Source organism: Coregonus clupeaformis, chromosome 37 (assembly GCF_020615455.1).
Source record: "Coregonus clupeaformis isolate EN_2021a chromosome 37, ASM2061545v1, whole genome shotgun sequence".
NCBI classification, from domain to species: Eukaryota; Metazoa; Chordata; class Actinopteri; order Salmoniformes; family Salmonidae; genus Coregonus; species Coregonus clupeaformis.
The window spans coordinates 17039037-17054444 of NC_059228.1; the positions used below are offsets into that span (position 1 = coordinate 17039037).

At 41.2% G+C, this 15408-nt stretch overlaps 1 protein-coding gene across 1 annotated transcript; it reads left to right on the forward strand.

Annotated features, from left to right (window-relative positions):
• The first annotated feature begins 171 nt into the window (after positions 1-171).
• Positions 172-12806, forward strand: LOC121553699 (eukaryotic translation initiation factor 4E-binding protein 2). Its single transcript, XM_041867015.2, has 3 exons — positions 172-505; positions 8647-8832; positions 10543-12806. The coding sequence occupies exons 1-3, from the start codon at positions 367-369 to the stop codon at positions 10572-10574; spliced, it is 357 nt and encodes a 118-aa protein (XP_041722949.1). The 5' UTR covers positions 172-366; the 3' UTR covers positions 10575-12806.
• Positions 12807-15408: the final 2602 nt, after the last annotated feature.

Consider the following 15408-nt stretch of genomic DNA (forward strand, 5'->3'; position numbering starts at 1 on the left):
GCATTAGGCTTATTTTGGACAGATTTTGCCGTAACCTTCTCGCTTCGCCTCTTCCTCTCTGTTTGAAGATTTGAAAACTGTGATTATTCTTTGTCGTTTGTCATTGCGTAATAGCGCCATCAGGCGGCAGTTCGGGCTACTCTTCCATTAACGTCATATCCGGTCTCCTTGTGTTGTTGTTCTTTCTGCTTGGCGGAGGGAGTGGGGCTGTGCTGACGGCTGGGAGGACGAGAGGAGCGAGAAGAAAGACTTGGGAAGAGATCAACGAGAAAGGGAAAAGGCCGTGGATTCCACCGTCCGTCGGGTTAGATATCAACCACCTACAGATTGCAACACCGCCTGACCAGTCACTAAACCGGGGGTGAAATGTCGTCGTCTACCAGTCGTCAGCTTAGCGATAGCAGGGCCATTCCGACCAGGACAGTGTTGATCAACGATACAACGCAGCTACCTCATGACTATTGCACCACCCCTGGGGGCACTTTATTTTCGACCACTCCGGGAGGTAAAACCAACACAAACCTATAAATTGTATATTAATGCTGATATGATGTGTGTTTAAGTAACTCTCGCCATTTCGCTTTGCACTGTCGTGCATTGTGGCCTAGTAAGATCGAATGCAACACAAGGCAGCCTTGTCCAAGCGTTCATAACAAAAGCAATGGTTTGTCCCGCCCCTGCCGTCCCCTTTGGCAATGTGATTGGTTGGTGTTCAACAGCAGTGATTCTGAATCATGGTGGCTGCCTACATAACAATACAATAGATGATTTATTGCAGAGGAGGCTGGTGGGAGGAGCTATATGAGGACGGGCTCATTGTAATAGCTGGAATGGAATCAATGGAACGGTATCAAACAAATGGAAACCACATGTTTGACTCCGTTCCATTGATTCCATTTCCAGCCATTATATTCAACCCATCCTCCTAAAGCTCCTCCCACCAGCCTCCTCTGATTTATTGATATACATTTTAGTCATTTAGCAGACGCTCTTATCCAGAGCGACTTACAGTTAGTGAGTGCATACATTTTCATACTGGCCCCCCGTGGGAATCGAACCCACAACCCTGGCGTTGCAAGCGCCATGCTCTACCAACTGAGATACACGGGACCATTGGGTAATTTGTCATTTTCAATGATTAGTAATGTTTTGAGCGAGTCTGTATTAAAATAGATATGTCCATTTGATATATTGTATAATAATTAACATATTGTATTTTCACCCCCCCTCCCCCCCGTTGCCGCAAGATGAATGGTTTTGCCTACTGGAATGTTTTGCTTCTCTCCGGGGCGCCACTGTTTTGGTTCAGTGCAGTTAGAAAGCACTAGTTGCACCACTGGTATTTAAAATGAAAAGGCACCTGCAAAAGAAAATAGTTTATCTATTATGTTGTGCTGTTACATTTGTATCGTTGTTTTATGTGCGATGCACTCAGGGTGTTGTCACGGGCATGTCTGATTAGGCTTCGCTGTATCTTAGCCTCTGGGAGAATCTTAATTGCTCGCGCTCGCTCTCCCCGCCTCTTTCTCAAAACCAATTGGAGGAGAAGGTCAGAGGGAAGGGACCTCTGGCTTTCTAATCCAATGGGTTTTGAGAAGGAGGAAGTGAGGAGTATGCAATTGAGATCTCCCACTGACCAAGAGTAGCCTTCCATCAGCCTACCGAAGGTTGCACCATTGTAGAAAACTGCATGTCCAGTACCTCACGGACTGTCAATGAGTAGCTCGCAAGTAGATACTGAGAAATAATCAGTAGGCCTAATATTACATGATTAAATCTGTGAAATAATTCTCTTTACAGGTATTTAACGACATTCTGCATTTTTGCCATCTATTTTCCCAACATCAATCTGCGCACCGTGCCCGCTTCGTGGTTACAATGTAGCCAAGCTGTGTCTGTATGCACCTATGCACAAAATGAAAAAGCACAGGATATTTGCACCTCGATAAAACAGCTCTGCTTTGCTTGGAACGTAATATTGACCAAATAAGCCATTTCTACCCTCGTTGCATCAAATACAGTGGGGAGAACAAGTATTTGATACACTGCCTATTTTGCAGGTTTTCCTACTTACAAAGCATGTAGAGGTCTGTAATTTTTATCATAGGTACACTTCAACTGTGAGAGACGGAATCTAAAACAAAAATCCAGACAATCACATTGTATGATTTTTAAGTAATTAATTTGCATTTTATTGCATGGCATAAGTATTTGATCACCTACCAACCAGTAAGAATTCCGGCTCTCACAGACGTGTTAGTTTTTCTTTAAGAAGCCCTCCTGTTCTCCACTCATTACCTGTATTAACTGCACCTGTTTGAACTCGTTACCTGTATAAAAGACACCTGTCCACACACTCAATCAAACAGACTCCAACCTCTCCACAATGGCCAAGACCAGAGAGCTGTGTAAGGACATCAGGGATAAAATTGTAGACCTGCACAAGGCTGGGATGGGCTACAGGACAATAGGCAAGCAGCTTGGTGAGAAGGCAACAACTGTTGGCGCAATTATTAGAAAATGGAAGAAGTTCAAGATGACGGTCAATCACCCTCGGTCTGGGGCTCCATGCAAGATCTCACCTTGTGGGGCATCAATGATCATGAGGAAGGTGAGGGATCAGCCCAGAACTACACGGCAGGACCTGGTCAATGACCTGAAGAGAGCTGGGACCACAGTCTCAAAGAAAACCATTAGTAACACACTACGCCGTCATGGATTAAAATCCTGCAGCGCACGCAAGGTCCCCCTGCTCAAGCCAGCACATGTCCAGGCCTGTCTGAAGTTTGCCAATGACCATCTGGATGATCCAGAGGAGGAATGGGAGAAGGTCATGTGGTCTGATGAGACAAAAATAGAGCTTTTTGGTCTAAACTCCACTCGCCGTGTTTGGAGGAAGAAGAAGGATGAGTACAACCCCAAGAACACCATCCCAACCGTGAAGCATGGAGGTGGAAACAGCATTCTTTGGGGATGCTTTTCTGCAAAGGGGACAGGACGACTGCACCGTATTGAGGGGAGGATGGATGGGGCCATGTATCGCGAGATCTTGGCCAACAACCTCCTTCCCTCAGTAAGATCATTGAAGATGGGTCGTGGCTGGGTCTTCCAGCATGACAACGACCCGAAACACACAGCCAGGGCAACTAAGGAGTGGCTCCGTAAGAAGCATCTCAAGGTCCTGGAGTGGCCTAGCCAGTCTCCAGACCTGACCCCAATAGAAAATCTTTGGAGGGAGCTGAAAGTCCGTATTGCCCAGCGACAGCCCCGAAACCGGAAGGATCTGGAGAAGGTATGGAGGAGTGGGCCAAAATCCCTGCTGCAGTGTGTGCAAACCTGGTCAAGACCTACAGGAAATGTATGATCTCTGTAATTGCAAACAAAGGTTTCTGTACCAAATATTAAGTTCTGCTTTTCTGATGTATCAAATACTTAACGTCATGCAATAAAATGCAAATTAATTACTTAAAAATCATACAATGTGATTTTCTGGATTTTTGTTTTAGATTCTGTCTCTCACAGTTGAAGTGTACCTATGATAAAAATTACAGACCTCTACATGCTTTGTAAGTAGGAAAACCTGCAAAATCGGCAGTGTATCAAATACTTGTTCTCCCCACTGTATGTATGCTGCTGAGACAAGTTTTAAACATTTTCATGTTGACATTGACAGCGCCTCAAACTAAAAAGAGTCCATGTTGGAGGTAGGGATGGGTATCAGTCTCGATGGACGTCAAAACTCAATCTTTAACCAGAGATCAATTTTTTTTTATTTGCTTTGACTCTAGTGTTCCATAGGCCTACATGTGCATTTGCAGCAACAAAAAAGAAACCAAGCCAAGCATTACGCAGTTCTCCCTAAATTCTCTTTCCCCTCCATGTCTCACAATTGCATTCTGACCGCTCCCTCTACACACACTTCCTGAGTGCGCACACAAACTCCTGTTAGGCCTACAGAAATAAATGCCTGTAAAAACGTATCTGGTTGATTGAACTAGGGAAATATGTGTTCCAACAACAAGCTGCAGTTTTGGAATAATTGCGTCCCGTCTATTTTCCGCTTAGGATACTTTGTGAACTGCTAATAAACTAAATTGAACGTCTGTATACCGAAAAGACAGATTTTGGTTTGTAACCCTGATAAAATTGTATTTCAACTCGCCAAATTGAGACCAGTTTCAAATGATCACTCTTTGAGAATAGGCCTAACTGTTCCAGATGCGAGATGCGCGTCACTTTGCACTGGCAACATTTTTCATTTGAAAAAATATTCAGTTATATTTTATTCAGTTATATTGTGTCATGTTTTTACTATAGAAAAGGTGTGCCTTGATTGTGATAAGGGCTCGGGAAATAAGAGCGTCTTGTCTGCTAAATTAACAAAACAAGGCTATGCCATAGCACAGCCATAGGCTTCTACAAGCAAGGACCACTGCTGAGGTTACTGCCATTTTGAAGATTGTTCCACGATATAATATAACCAGTTGATATTACGGTTTCTTAAATGGCACTTGTTTTTTTATTGACTGAATACATATACGTTTATATATATATATATATATATATATATATATATATAAACGTATATGTATTCAGTTCTAAAATTGATTAAATAACATGTTTTCCTCATAAATCTACACACAATACCCCATAATGACAAAACGAAAACAGGTGGTAGAAATGTTTGCTAATTTTATTTAAAAAATAAAAAACAGAAATAACTTATTACTGAATTATTCTGACCCTTTGCTACGAGACTCGAAATTGAGCTCAGGTGCATCCTGTTTCCATTGATCATCCTTGAGATGTTTCTACAACTTGATTGCAGTCCACCTGTGGTAAATTCAATTGATTGGACATGATTTGGAAAGTCACACACCTGTTTATATAAGGTCCCACAGTTGACAGTGCATGTCAGAGCAAAAACCAAGCCATGAGGTCGAAGGAATTGTCCGTAGAGCTTCGAAACAGGATTGTGTCAAGGCACAGATCTGGGGAAGGGTACCAAAACATTTCTGCAGCATTGAAGGTCCCCAAGAACACAGTGCCCTCTATCATTCTTAAATGGAAGAAGTTTGGAACCACCAAGACTCTTCCTAGACCTGGCCGCCCGGCCAAACTGAGCAATACAGTAAAAGGCACATGACAGCCTGCTTGGAGTTTGCCAAAAGGCACCTAAAGGACTCTGACCATTGAAAAACAATATTCTCTGGTCTGATGAAACCAAGATTGAACTCTTTGGCCTGAATGACAAGCGTCATGTCTGGAGGAAACCTGGCACCATCCCTACGGTGAAGCATGGTGGTGGCAGCATCATGCTGTGGGGATGTCTTTCAGTGGCAGGGACTGGGAGACTAGTCAGGATCGAGGCAAAGATGAACGGAGCAAAGTACAGAGAGATCCTTGATGAAAACCTGCTCCAGAGTGCTCAGGACCTCAGAATAGGGCGAAGGTTCACCTTCCAACAGGACAACGACCCTAAACCCACAGCCAAGACAACGCAGGAGTGGCTTCGGGACAAGTCTCTGAATGTCCTTGAGTGGCCCAGCCAGAGCCCGGACTTGAACCGGATCAAACATCTCTGGAGAGACCTGAAAATAGCTGTGCAGCGACGCTCCCCATCCAACCTGACAGAGCTTGAGTGGATCTGCAGAGAAGAATGGGAGAAACTCCACAAATACAGGTGTGCCAAGCTTGTAGCGTCATACCCAAGAAGACTCGAGGCTGTAATCGCTGTCAAATGTGCTTCAACAAAGTACTGAGTAAAGGGTATGAATACTTATGTAAATGTGATATTTCAGTTTTTGTTTTTTTATAAATTTGCAATGATTTCTAAAAACCTGTCAAGGGGTCTGAATACTCACCGAATACACTGTATATGGGGCTATTTAGCAAATAGGATTTGTTATCTGTAATGGTTATGATAAATTAGGCATTGTTGTGCACTGTTGGCATATACAGTTGAAGTCGGAAGTTTACATACACTTAGGTTGGAGTCATTAAAAGTTGTTTTTCAACCACTCCACAAATTTCTTATTAACAAACTATTGTTTTGGCATGTCGGTTAGGACATCTACTTTGTGCATGACACAAGTAATTTTTCCAACAATTATTTACAGACAATTATAATTCCCTGTATCACAATTCCAGTGGGTCAGAAATGTACATACACTAAGTTGACTGTGCCTTTAAACAGCTTGGAAAATTCCAGAAAATGATGTCATGGCTTTAGAAGCTTCTGATAGGCTAATTGACATCATTTGAGTCAATTGGAGGTGTACCTGTGGATGTATTTCAAGGCCTACCTTCAAACTCATTGCCTCTTTGCTTGACCTCATGGGAAAATCAAAATAAATCAGCCAAGACCTCAGAAAAAAAATTTGTAGACCTCCACAAGTCTGGTTCATCCTTGGGAGCAATTTCCAAACGCCTGAAGGTACCACGTTTATCTGTACAAACAATAGTACGCAAGTATAAACACCATGGGACCACGCAGCCGTCATACCGCTCAGGAAGGAGACGCGTTCTGTCTCCTCGAGATGAACGTACTTTGGTTTGAAAAGTGCAAATACAATCCCAGAAGAACAGCAAAGGACCTTGTCAAGATGCTGGAGGAAACAGGTACAAAAGTATCTATATCCACAGTAAAACGAGTCCTATATCGACATAACCTGAAAGGCCGCTCAGCAAGGAAGAAGCCACTGCTCCAAAACTGCCATAAAAAAGCCAGACTATGGTTTGCAACTGCACATGGGGACAAAGATCGTACTTTTTGGAGAAATGTCCTCTGGTCTGGTGAAACAAAAATAGAACTGTTTGACCATAATGACCATCGTTATGTTTGGAGGAAAAAGGGGGCTGCTTGCATCGAACCGTGAAGCAGCATCATGCTGTGGGGGTGCTTTGCTGCAGGAGGGACTGGTGCACTTATCAAAATAGATGGCATCATGAGGAAGGAAAATTATGTGGATATATTGAAGCAACATCAAGACATCAGTCAGGAAGTTAAAGCTTTGTCGCAAATGGGTCTTCCAAATGGACAATGACCCCAAGCATACTTCCAAAGTTGTGGCAAAATGGCTTAAGGACAACAAAGTCAAGGTAATGGAGTGGCCATCACAAAGCCCTGACCTCAACCCTAACTGACCTAAGAAAGATCATTTTTACTAGGATTAAATGTCAGGAATTGTGAAAAACAGAGTTTAAATGTATTTTGCTAAGGTGTGTGAACTTAAGAAAAATAGTTGTGTTCTATTCATAAATATGGATTATTATTATTATTTGATTTTTTTTTTTTACTTCCCACATTTTTTTTTCATTTTTTTGGACCCCTGCTTTCAGACAGTCAGGCCCCCATGCCTTGGCAGTGTTGTGCATAACATACTTCATCTTTTGTTTTAAAATGGGTCTTTAAATATGTATTGAGCTAAACATGTGTATGCTCTTTCCCATTCTATTCACAGATGTATGTATTTGCATAATTTGTGTGCTGTGACTGTCATCACTCATTGTAAGGATGACCGGACGAAATGTGCAAAACAAGAAAACAGATTAATGCAATTTGACCTTGATTGGCCTATTTTGCACTGCTGCACGGTGCTACACTATTGCATGTTGATTAACTGTAAATTGAAGAAAATTGCATCTACATAAAGTTATAGATATTATATAATCAACATGTTATTATTCACATGGTGTACCAGTTCTCTAAAGCAGGTTTGTAATGCATACACTACCGTTCAAAAGTTTGGGGTCACAAAGAAAAAGCCATATCTCAGACTGGCCAATAAAAATTAAAGATTAAGATGGGCAGTCTGAGATATGGCTTTTGCTTTGCAACTCTGCCTAGAAGGTCAGCATCCCAGAGTAGCCTCTTCACTGTTGACATTGAGACTGGTGTTTTGCGAGTACTATTTAATGAAGCTGTCAGTTGAGGACCTGTGAGGCGCCTGTTTCTCAAACTAGACACTAATGTATTTGTCCTCTTGCTCAGTTGTGCAACGGGGCCTCCCACTCCTCTTTCTATTCTGGTTAGAGCCAGTTTGCGCTGTTGTGTGAAGGGAGTAGTACACAGCGTTGTACGAGATCTTCAGTTTCTTGGCAATTTCTCGCATAGAATAGCCTTCATTTCTCAGAACAAGAATAGACTAACGAGTTTCAGAAGAAAGTTATTTGTTTCTGGCCATTTTGAGCCTGTAATCGAACCCACAATTGCTGATGCTCCAGATACGCAACTAGTCTCAAGAAGGCCAGTTTTATTGCTTCTTTAATCAGCACAACAGTTTTCAGCTGTGCTAACATAATTGCAAAAGGGTTTTCTAATTATTAATTAGCCTTTTAAAATGATAAACTTGGATTAGCACACACAACGTGCCATTGGAACACAGGACTGATGGTTGCTGATAATGGGCCTCTGTACGCCTATGTAGATATTCCATAAAAAATCAGCTGTTTCCAGCTACAATAGCCATTTACTACATTAACAATGTCTACACTGTATTTCTGATCAATTTTATGTTATTTTAATGGACCAAAAAATTGCTTTTCTTTCGAAAACAAGTAAAACTTTTGAACGGTAGTGTATGTTGTCACCTTATTTCTATACAGTCAATGATGTTACTAAATAATCACTCTCTTCCATCGTAGGGACCCGGATCATCTACGACCGTAAGTTCCTGTTGGACAGGCGTAACTCCCCCATTGCCCAGACCCCTCCGGCCCACCTGCCCATCATCCCTGGGGTGACCAGCCTCAACGTCCTGACCGAGAACGGGAGGAACGAGGCCAACAAACCCATCAAACCCCACAACAGCCATGGCAAGACAGCCACCGGTCAGTGGGCTACTATTACACAGATAAATATTGTTAGAATATATAATGGCAAGGTTTCCCAGACACAGATTAAGCCTAGTCTTGAACAAAGAAGCAACCAAGAAACTCCATTGAAAGTGTGCTTTCGTCCAGGACTAGATTAATCTTGGTTCAGAAAACCGGCTGTACGTATACCTCTATGGTACTACTAGCCTGGTCCCATATCCTCTAACAATAGTTGTCCTGCCATACAACATGCTCTCTCCCTGTAGTCCATGTCAACCATGTTTTTTAAATTGAATCCCTGAGTCATAGATATTAACAACCTCTCCATCAACTTGATCAAGACAAAGGAGATGATTGTGGACTACAGGAAAAAAAAGAGGACTGAGCACGCCCCCATTCTCATCAACAGGGCTGTAGTGTAGCAGGTTGAGAGCTTCAAGTTCCTTGGTGTCCACATCACCAGGTCCACATTATCATGGTCCAAACACACCAAGACAGACGTGAAGAGGGCACGACAAAGCGTATTCCCCCTCAGGAGACTGAAAAGATTTGGCATTGATGTTCAGATCCTCAAAAGGTTATACAGCTGCACTATCGAGCATCCTGACTGGTTGTATCACCGCCTGGTATGGCAACTGCTCGACCTCCGACCGCGAGGCACTACAGAGGGTAGTGCGTACGGCCCAGTACATCACTGGGGCCAAGCTTCCTGCCATCCAGGACCTCTATACCAGGCGGTGTCAGAGGAAGGCCCTAAAAATTATCAAAGACTCCAGCCACCCTAGTCATAGACTGTTCTCTCTGCTACCGCACGGCAAGCGGTACCGGAGCGCCAAGTCTAGGTCCAAAAGGCTTCTTAACAGCTTCTATCCCCAAGCCATAAGACTCTTGAACAGCTAATCATGGCTACTCTGACTATTTGCATTGCCCCCCCCCCCACCCCACTATGCATAGTCACTTTAACTCTACCCACATGTACATATTACTCGGGATAACCGGTCATACGAAAGTGGCTAACCTTTTAGCCAGGTATATTTATATGGCAACGAATCCTTCAGAACTAATCTGCTCCGGGGAAGGCTTCTCACTTCTAACTCCACTTACCCTGAATGAAATGACTGAGCTGCGAGTTGAGAACCAATTAAATCAGATTCCCTCCCTCTCGCAAAGATTCCATCATCATCCCCTTCATTTGAGGAAGACAAATGTTTTTGTGTGAAAATGTGCAATATTAAAATACTTGACAGGATGCATTTGAAAGTTCACGCAAGGTAACTTTTGTATGACTTAATTATGTTATCGATAGGAATGGGAAAAAAAGTGCTTGTGCATTGATAAGCACACCAAAGACGGCATTAACGATACGTAATAAAAGAAAGACTGCACTTCTTATAGCCTATTTCACACCAAAGCCAGCTGAATTTGCAAGATAACTTGATTAAAAAATGGCACTGACTCGCCCATGGATTGATGGTCCAGCATTGTATCAATTAGTATTTTGTTGTTCGACCAGCCATGTGCAACATACATGGGCAGTTACAAGCCTGCTACAGGTAGTGCCAGCTGCTTGATCAATATCCACCTTCATAACATGGATGAAGCCTAACCTGTAATGTGGCTGGCTAGCTTTATAAAAGCCTTAGAGCTAGCTTCCATCGTAGTATAGAGTACAATGCTTTAGAGTACAAGGTTGATGACATTGTATTTGTGTTCTTGTGTTTAAAGGTGAGGACGCTCAGTTCGAGATGGACATCTAACCTCCCCTGAGGAACCTCAACGGAACAACAGAAGAAGGAACTAACCTGGGACCTGTGCTGTGCGCCAGTGGCTTGGCTTGTAGAAACCAATGTTGTAAGCCCTCACTTCACTCACGGCAGCCATCTTCTTTAGCTCTCTGTCTCGCCGTCGCTGGGTGTGATATATGTAAACCATATGGATAAACTATACCATATACGGTGGCTCTGTTTCAATTTCCATGCTAGGATACCACTTAGAATGAAGCAATGTATTTGACATGTATCCCCCTAAGTGGTATAGTAGTGGGATATTGGAATGTAGTCTACATGTGTTGTAGCCAACTCTTCTATCGTTGTCAAGCCACAACCAAACAACACAGAGAGGCGTTGGCTACAGTACAAACTGACTGGGCTACCAGGTTATGGCCAACCCTGAGACGTAGTGGAAGACTCTGCTGCTCTATTCGAATAGGTCTCAGGGTTACAACTGCCATATTTGTATGTACTTCAGCCACATAACAAGAGAAAGGGCCTGAAACCAAGATAACCAGAGATGTTCTTACCCATTAACGGAATGTAGACGCCCAAGTCAATGCAGTAATCTAAGCTGACCATTCTGTATGGCTGTACTACCAGAGCACACTGTAAACAAAGCCTTCTTTACCACTTTAGACTATTGATAATGGGGCCCAAGAAAATGTGCAACATTTACTACTTGTACTACTTTGTAGAGCAAAGTACTGGCATTAGAATCGGCAGTCAAAAGGATTGATATTACTTATCCTTTTCAGAACTTTTGTTGTGCAACACAAATAGTTTGGTTTACATTTAAATTTAAATAGTTTATGACTGAATATGCTCCAAGATCTCTTACCTGCCTGTTTTGTAGTCCGTTAGGTTACCAACAAGTAAATTAATATGGACGATGTGACTGAGATTTTTTTCTTCAGATAAGCTGAGAATTTCATGGTCATTCCAAGCCTTGAATATCTATCCATCACCAATACAAGCCTGACTTTATGTTGTGTTTTGGGACTTTCTGGTAAAGGATTTTATGAAGATTTGGCTTTTGGTTTGTGGTGATGATTTGATAGATTTGCAAATGGAAGGACCAAATTAATTGATACATTACTTAAGACTATAGTTCGTTTTAAACAGTCTGATATTTGCTACATTTGAATTAACTACATAAACGGTTGAAGAACACTGAGATTTATTAGAAAATTAGACAGGAAAAAGTTTGAAAACTTGAATCGTTTCCAACAATTGTTCTATGCATTTTATTACATCTTGATATTGAACTTTTTTCAGTGTCAAAAACCAGATGGATATGAAAGGAAGAGCTGAGACCATTTTTTCATCAGACGTTGATACTGTATTACAGACAGTCCTCGTTTAGGTAATAGACTACACTTCTACCATCTTTCTTACCTTAATCTCTTCTTCTTTCACTATACTGTGCTAAATGTCTACCCCATGCCTTACACATTACATACCAAGATAAAAGGTTGTGACTAAAATTGAGTTCCTTGTCTACTGATTCAAATGACCCTCAACCAGAAAATAGTTTTATTTTAAACATACTTTTATGTTTGTATTTAGCACTTGGGAAAAATATTTATTTAGCACTTGGGAAAAAAATATATTTCTTTAATTATTTTTTTAAAGACAGTTTTATTTTGTTATTCAGATGATTTTATTCTTTCAGCAGCTAAGAATATGTTTTTTTTTAAAAGGGGTGGCTTTGAATCATGGTCATTATTGTTTTTGGATGATTGTACATAACAGCTAATAACTGTCAGCAATTAAACCACCTTTTCATTCCATCTATGGGGCATCTCTTATTCAGATTATAAAATAAAAAATAAAATGATTATATATTAAATGTAATTATTGGATTTGATTGAAGGAGAGAAACAGTGTGTGTCAAAGAACTGAATTGTTTGACTTCATGAGAAATTATGAAATCTCAGTCTATTAATGTGGAAAATGATTATAGTGCTAAACATGCGGAGAGATTGTATCCATTTTGAATTGCACATGTTTCTGTTGGATTAGGATTGTATCTTTTTGTTTTGAAGTAGGCCTGCAGCAAATGTTTTATGGGGAAACCAGTTTGAGGCCAGTTTGGTTCTACGTGGAGGGCTTTTACACAACAAACCTAACTTCTGTTCCGATTTGAATTAACTTTATTTTCAGAGAAATGCCAATGCACACTGTTACAGCAAGATCAATAAAGTTCCTTGAGGATTATGCTGTTGTTTTTGCAATTTTGTCTACTTCGAACAGTTGCATGGTTGAAATCACACATGGTTTCACATGGTTGAGATCACATTGATAACGAAGGAAGATTACTTTATTGTCCAATGTACACAAATGTCCAACAGAAATGTCTTCTGCTTTATCCCATTCCCAACCCCTCCAAAAGACAAATATACACACAGAGAGGAACATAAATACAGTGCCTTGCAAAAAGTATTTAGACCCTTTGGACTTCTTTACATTTTGTGTTACAAAGTGGGATTAAAATGGATAAAAAAATAAAAAATACATCTACACAAAATAATCTTATGTAAAAGTGGAAGAATTATATACAGTGGGGGAAAAAAGTATTTAGTCAGCCACCAATTGTGCAAGTTCTCCCACTTCAAAAGATGAGAGAGGCCTGTCATTTTCATCATAGGTACACGTCAACTATGACAGACAAATGAGAGAAAAAAAATCCATAAAATCACATTGTAGGATTTTTTATGAATTTATTTGCAAATTATGGTGGAAAATAAGTATTTGGTCAATAACAAAAGTTTCTCAATACTTTGTTATATACCCTTTGTTGGCAATGACACAGGTCAAACGTTTTCTGTAAGTCTTCACAAGGTTTTCACACACTGTTGCTGGTATTTTGGCCCATTCCTCCATGCAGATCTCCTCTAGAGCAGTGATGTTTTGGGGCTGTCGCTGGGCAACACAGACTTTCAACTCCCTCCAAAGATCTTCTATGGGGTTGAGATCTGGAGACTGGCTAGGCCACTCCAGGACCTTGAAATGCTTCTTACGAAGCCACTCCTTCGTTGCCCGGGTGGTGTGTTTGGGATCATTGTCATGCTGAAAGACCCAGCCACGTTTCATCTTCAATGCCCTTGCTGATGGAAGGAGGTTTGCACTCAAAATCTCATGATACATGGCCCCATTCATTCTTTCCTTTACACGGATCAGTCGTCCTGGTCCCTTTGCAGAAAAACAGCCCCAAAGCATGATGTTTCCACCCCCATGCTTCACAGTAGGTATGGTGTTCTTTGGATGCAACTCAGCATTCTTTGTCCTCCAAACACGACGAGTTGAGTTTTTACCAAAAAGTTATATTTTGGTTTCATCTGACCATATGACATTATCCCAATCCTCTTCTGGATCATCCAAATGCACTCTAGCAAACTTCAGACGGGCCTGGACATGTACTGGCTTAAGCAGGGGGACACGTCTGGCACTGCAGGATTTGAGTCCCTGGCGGCGTAGTGTGTTACTTATGGTAGGCTTTGTTACTTTGGTCCCAGCTCTCTGCAGGTTATTCACTAGGTCCCCCCTTGTGGTTCTGGGATTTTTGCTCACCGTTCTTGTGATCATTTTGACCCCACAGGGTGAGATCTTGCGTGGAGCCACAGATCGAGGGAGATTATTAGTGGTCTTGTATGTCTTCCATTTCCTAATAATTGCTCCCACAGTTGATTTCTTCAAACCAAGCTGCTTACCTATTGCAGATTCAGTCTTCCCAGCCTGGTGCAGGTCTACAATTTTGTTTCTGGTGTCCTTTGACAGCTCTTTGGTCTTGGCCATAGTGGAGTTTGGAGTGTGACTGTTTGAGGTTGTGGACAGGTGTCTTTTAGACTGATAACAAGTTCAAACAGGTGCCATTAATACAGGTAACGAGTGGAGGACAGAGGAGCCTCTTAAAGAAGAAGTTACAGGTCTGTGAGAGCCAGAAATCTTGCTTGTTTGTAGGTGACCAAATACTTATTTTCCACCATAATTTGAAAATAAATTCATTAAAAATCCTACAATGTGATTTTCTGGATTTTTTTTTCTCAATTTGTCTGTCATAGTTGATGTGTACCTATGATGAAAAGTACAGGCCTCTTTCATCTTTTTAAGTGGGAGAACTTGCACAATTGGTGGCTGACTAAATACTTTTTCCCCCCACTGTATATATATTTTTTTCTTATAATTTGCAGGTCGCGGTGAAAAAAGGTAACGCTCCCTATATTTTCAATGCATTTTTCTGAAAAAGGTGGGTGAACGTTGTTTACTTGCGTTTACCCTCCACTAGGCCTACACCCCTGCCAGTAGGCTACCCTCTCAGCCGAGGCAATTTTAAAACACATGAACACATGCAGAATAGGTAGCCGACATTCAATATAATACATGAGATGAATCAAAATGTTTTACACCATAATTCATGAGTTGTCCATAATTCATGATTTAATGCTTGGAGTCTTCACAGATTGTGTGGCATAAAACACTACCTTTCTTTCCTTACAATAGTTACATTTATGACAATGTTATTTGTCATTATTAAGCATTTAACAATTGAATTAGAACATTGTATGAATCATGGATCTTGGAGATCTCTGAAAATACAATGTAAGTGTAACTATGTCTACATAACATTTCATCATGTTTCACTGTGAAAACAGTTCTCATAGACATACAAATCCAAAATAATGTAGGCCTATGCCATTGTAAAATCGAATGCTTTAAACCGAAAGAGTCAACTATAGGCCTACGGTCATCAATGTATACTTGATGGATGGATTGAATGCGCATTGGTGTCTAGCTATAGGCTAGTTGTCTAGTGATATTG

Bases quoted from the DNA above. Each gene is read 5' to 3' on its own strand.
- LOC121553699 (XM_041867015.2), top strand. From the start codon at position 367: ATGTCGTCGTCTACCAGTCGTCAGCTTAGCGATAGCAGGGCCATTCCG. The intron at 506-8,646 runs GTAAAACCAACA...CTTCCATCGTAG, and splicing joins ATTTTCGACCACTCCGGGAG to GGACCCGGATCATCTACGAC. The intron at 8,833-10,542 runs GTCAGTGGGCTA...TTGTGTTTAAAG, and splicing joins CCATGGCAAGACAGCCACCG to GTGAGGACGCTCAGTTCGAG.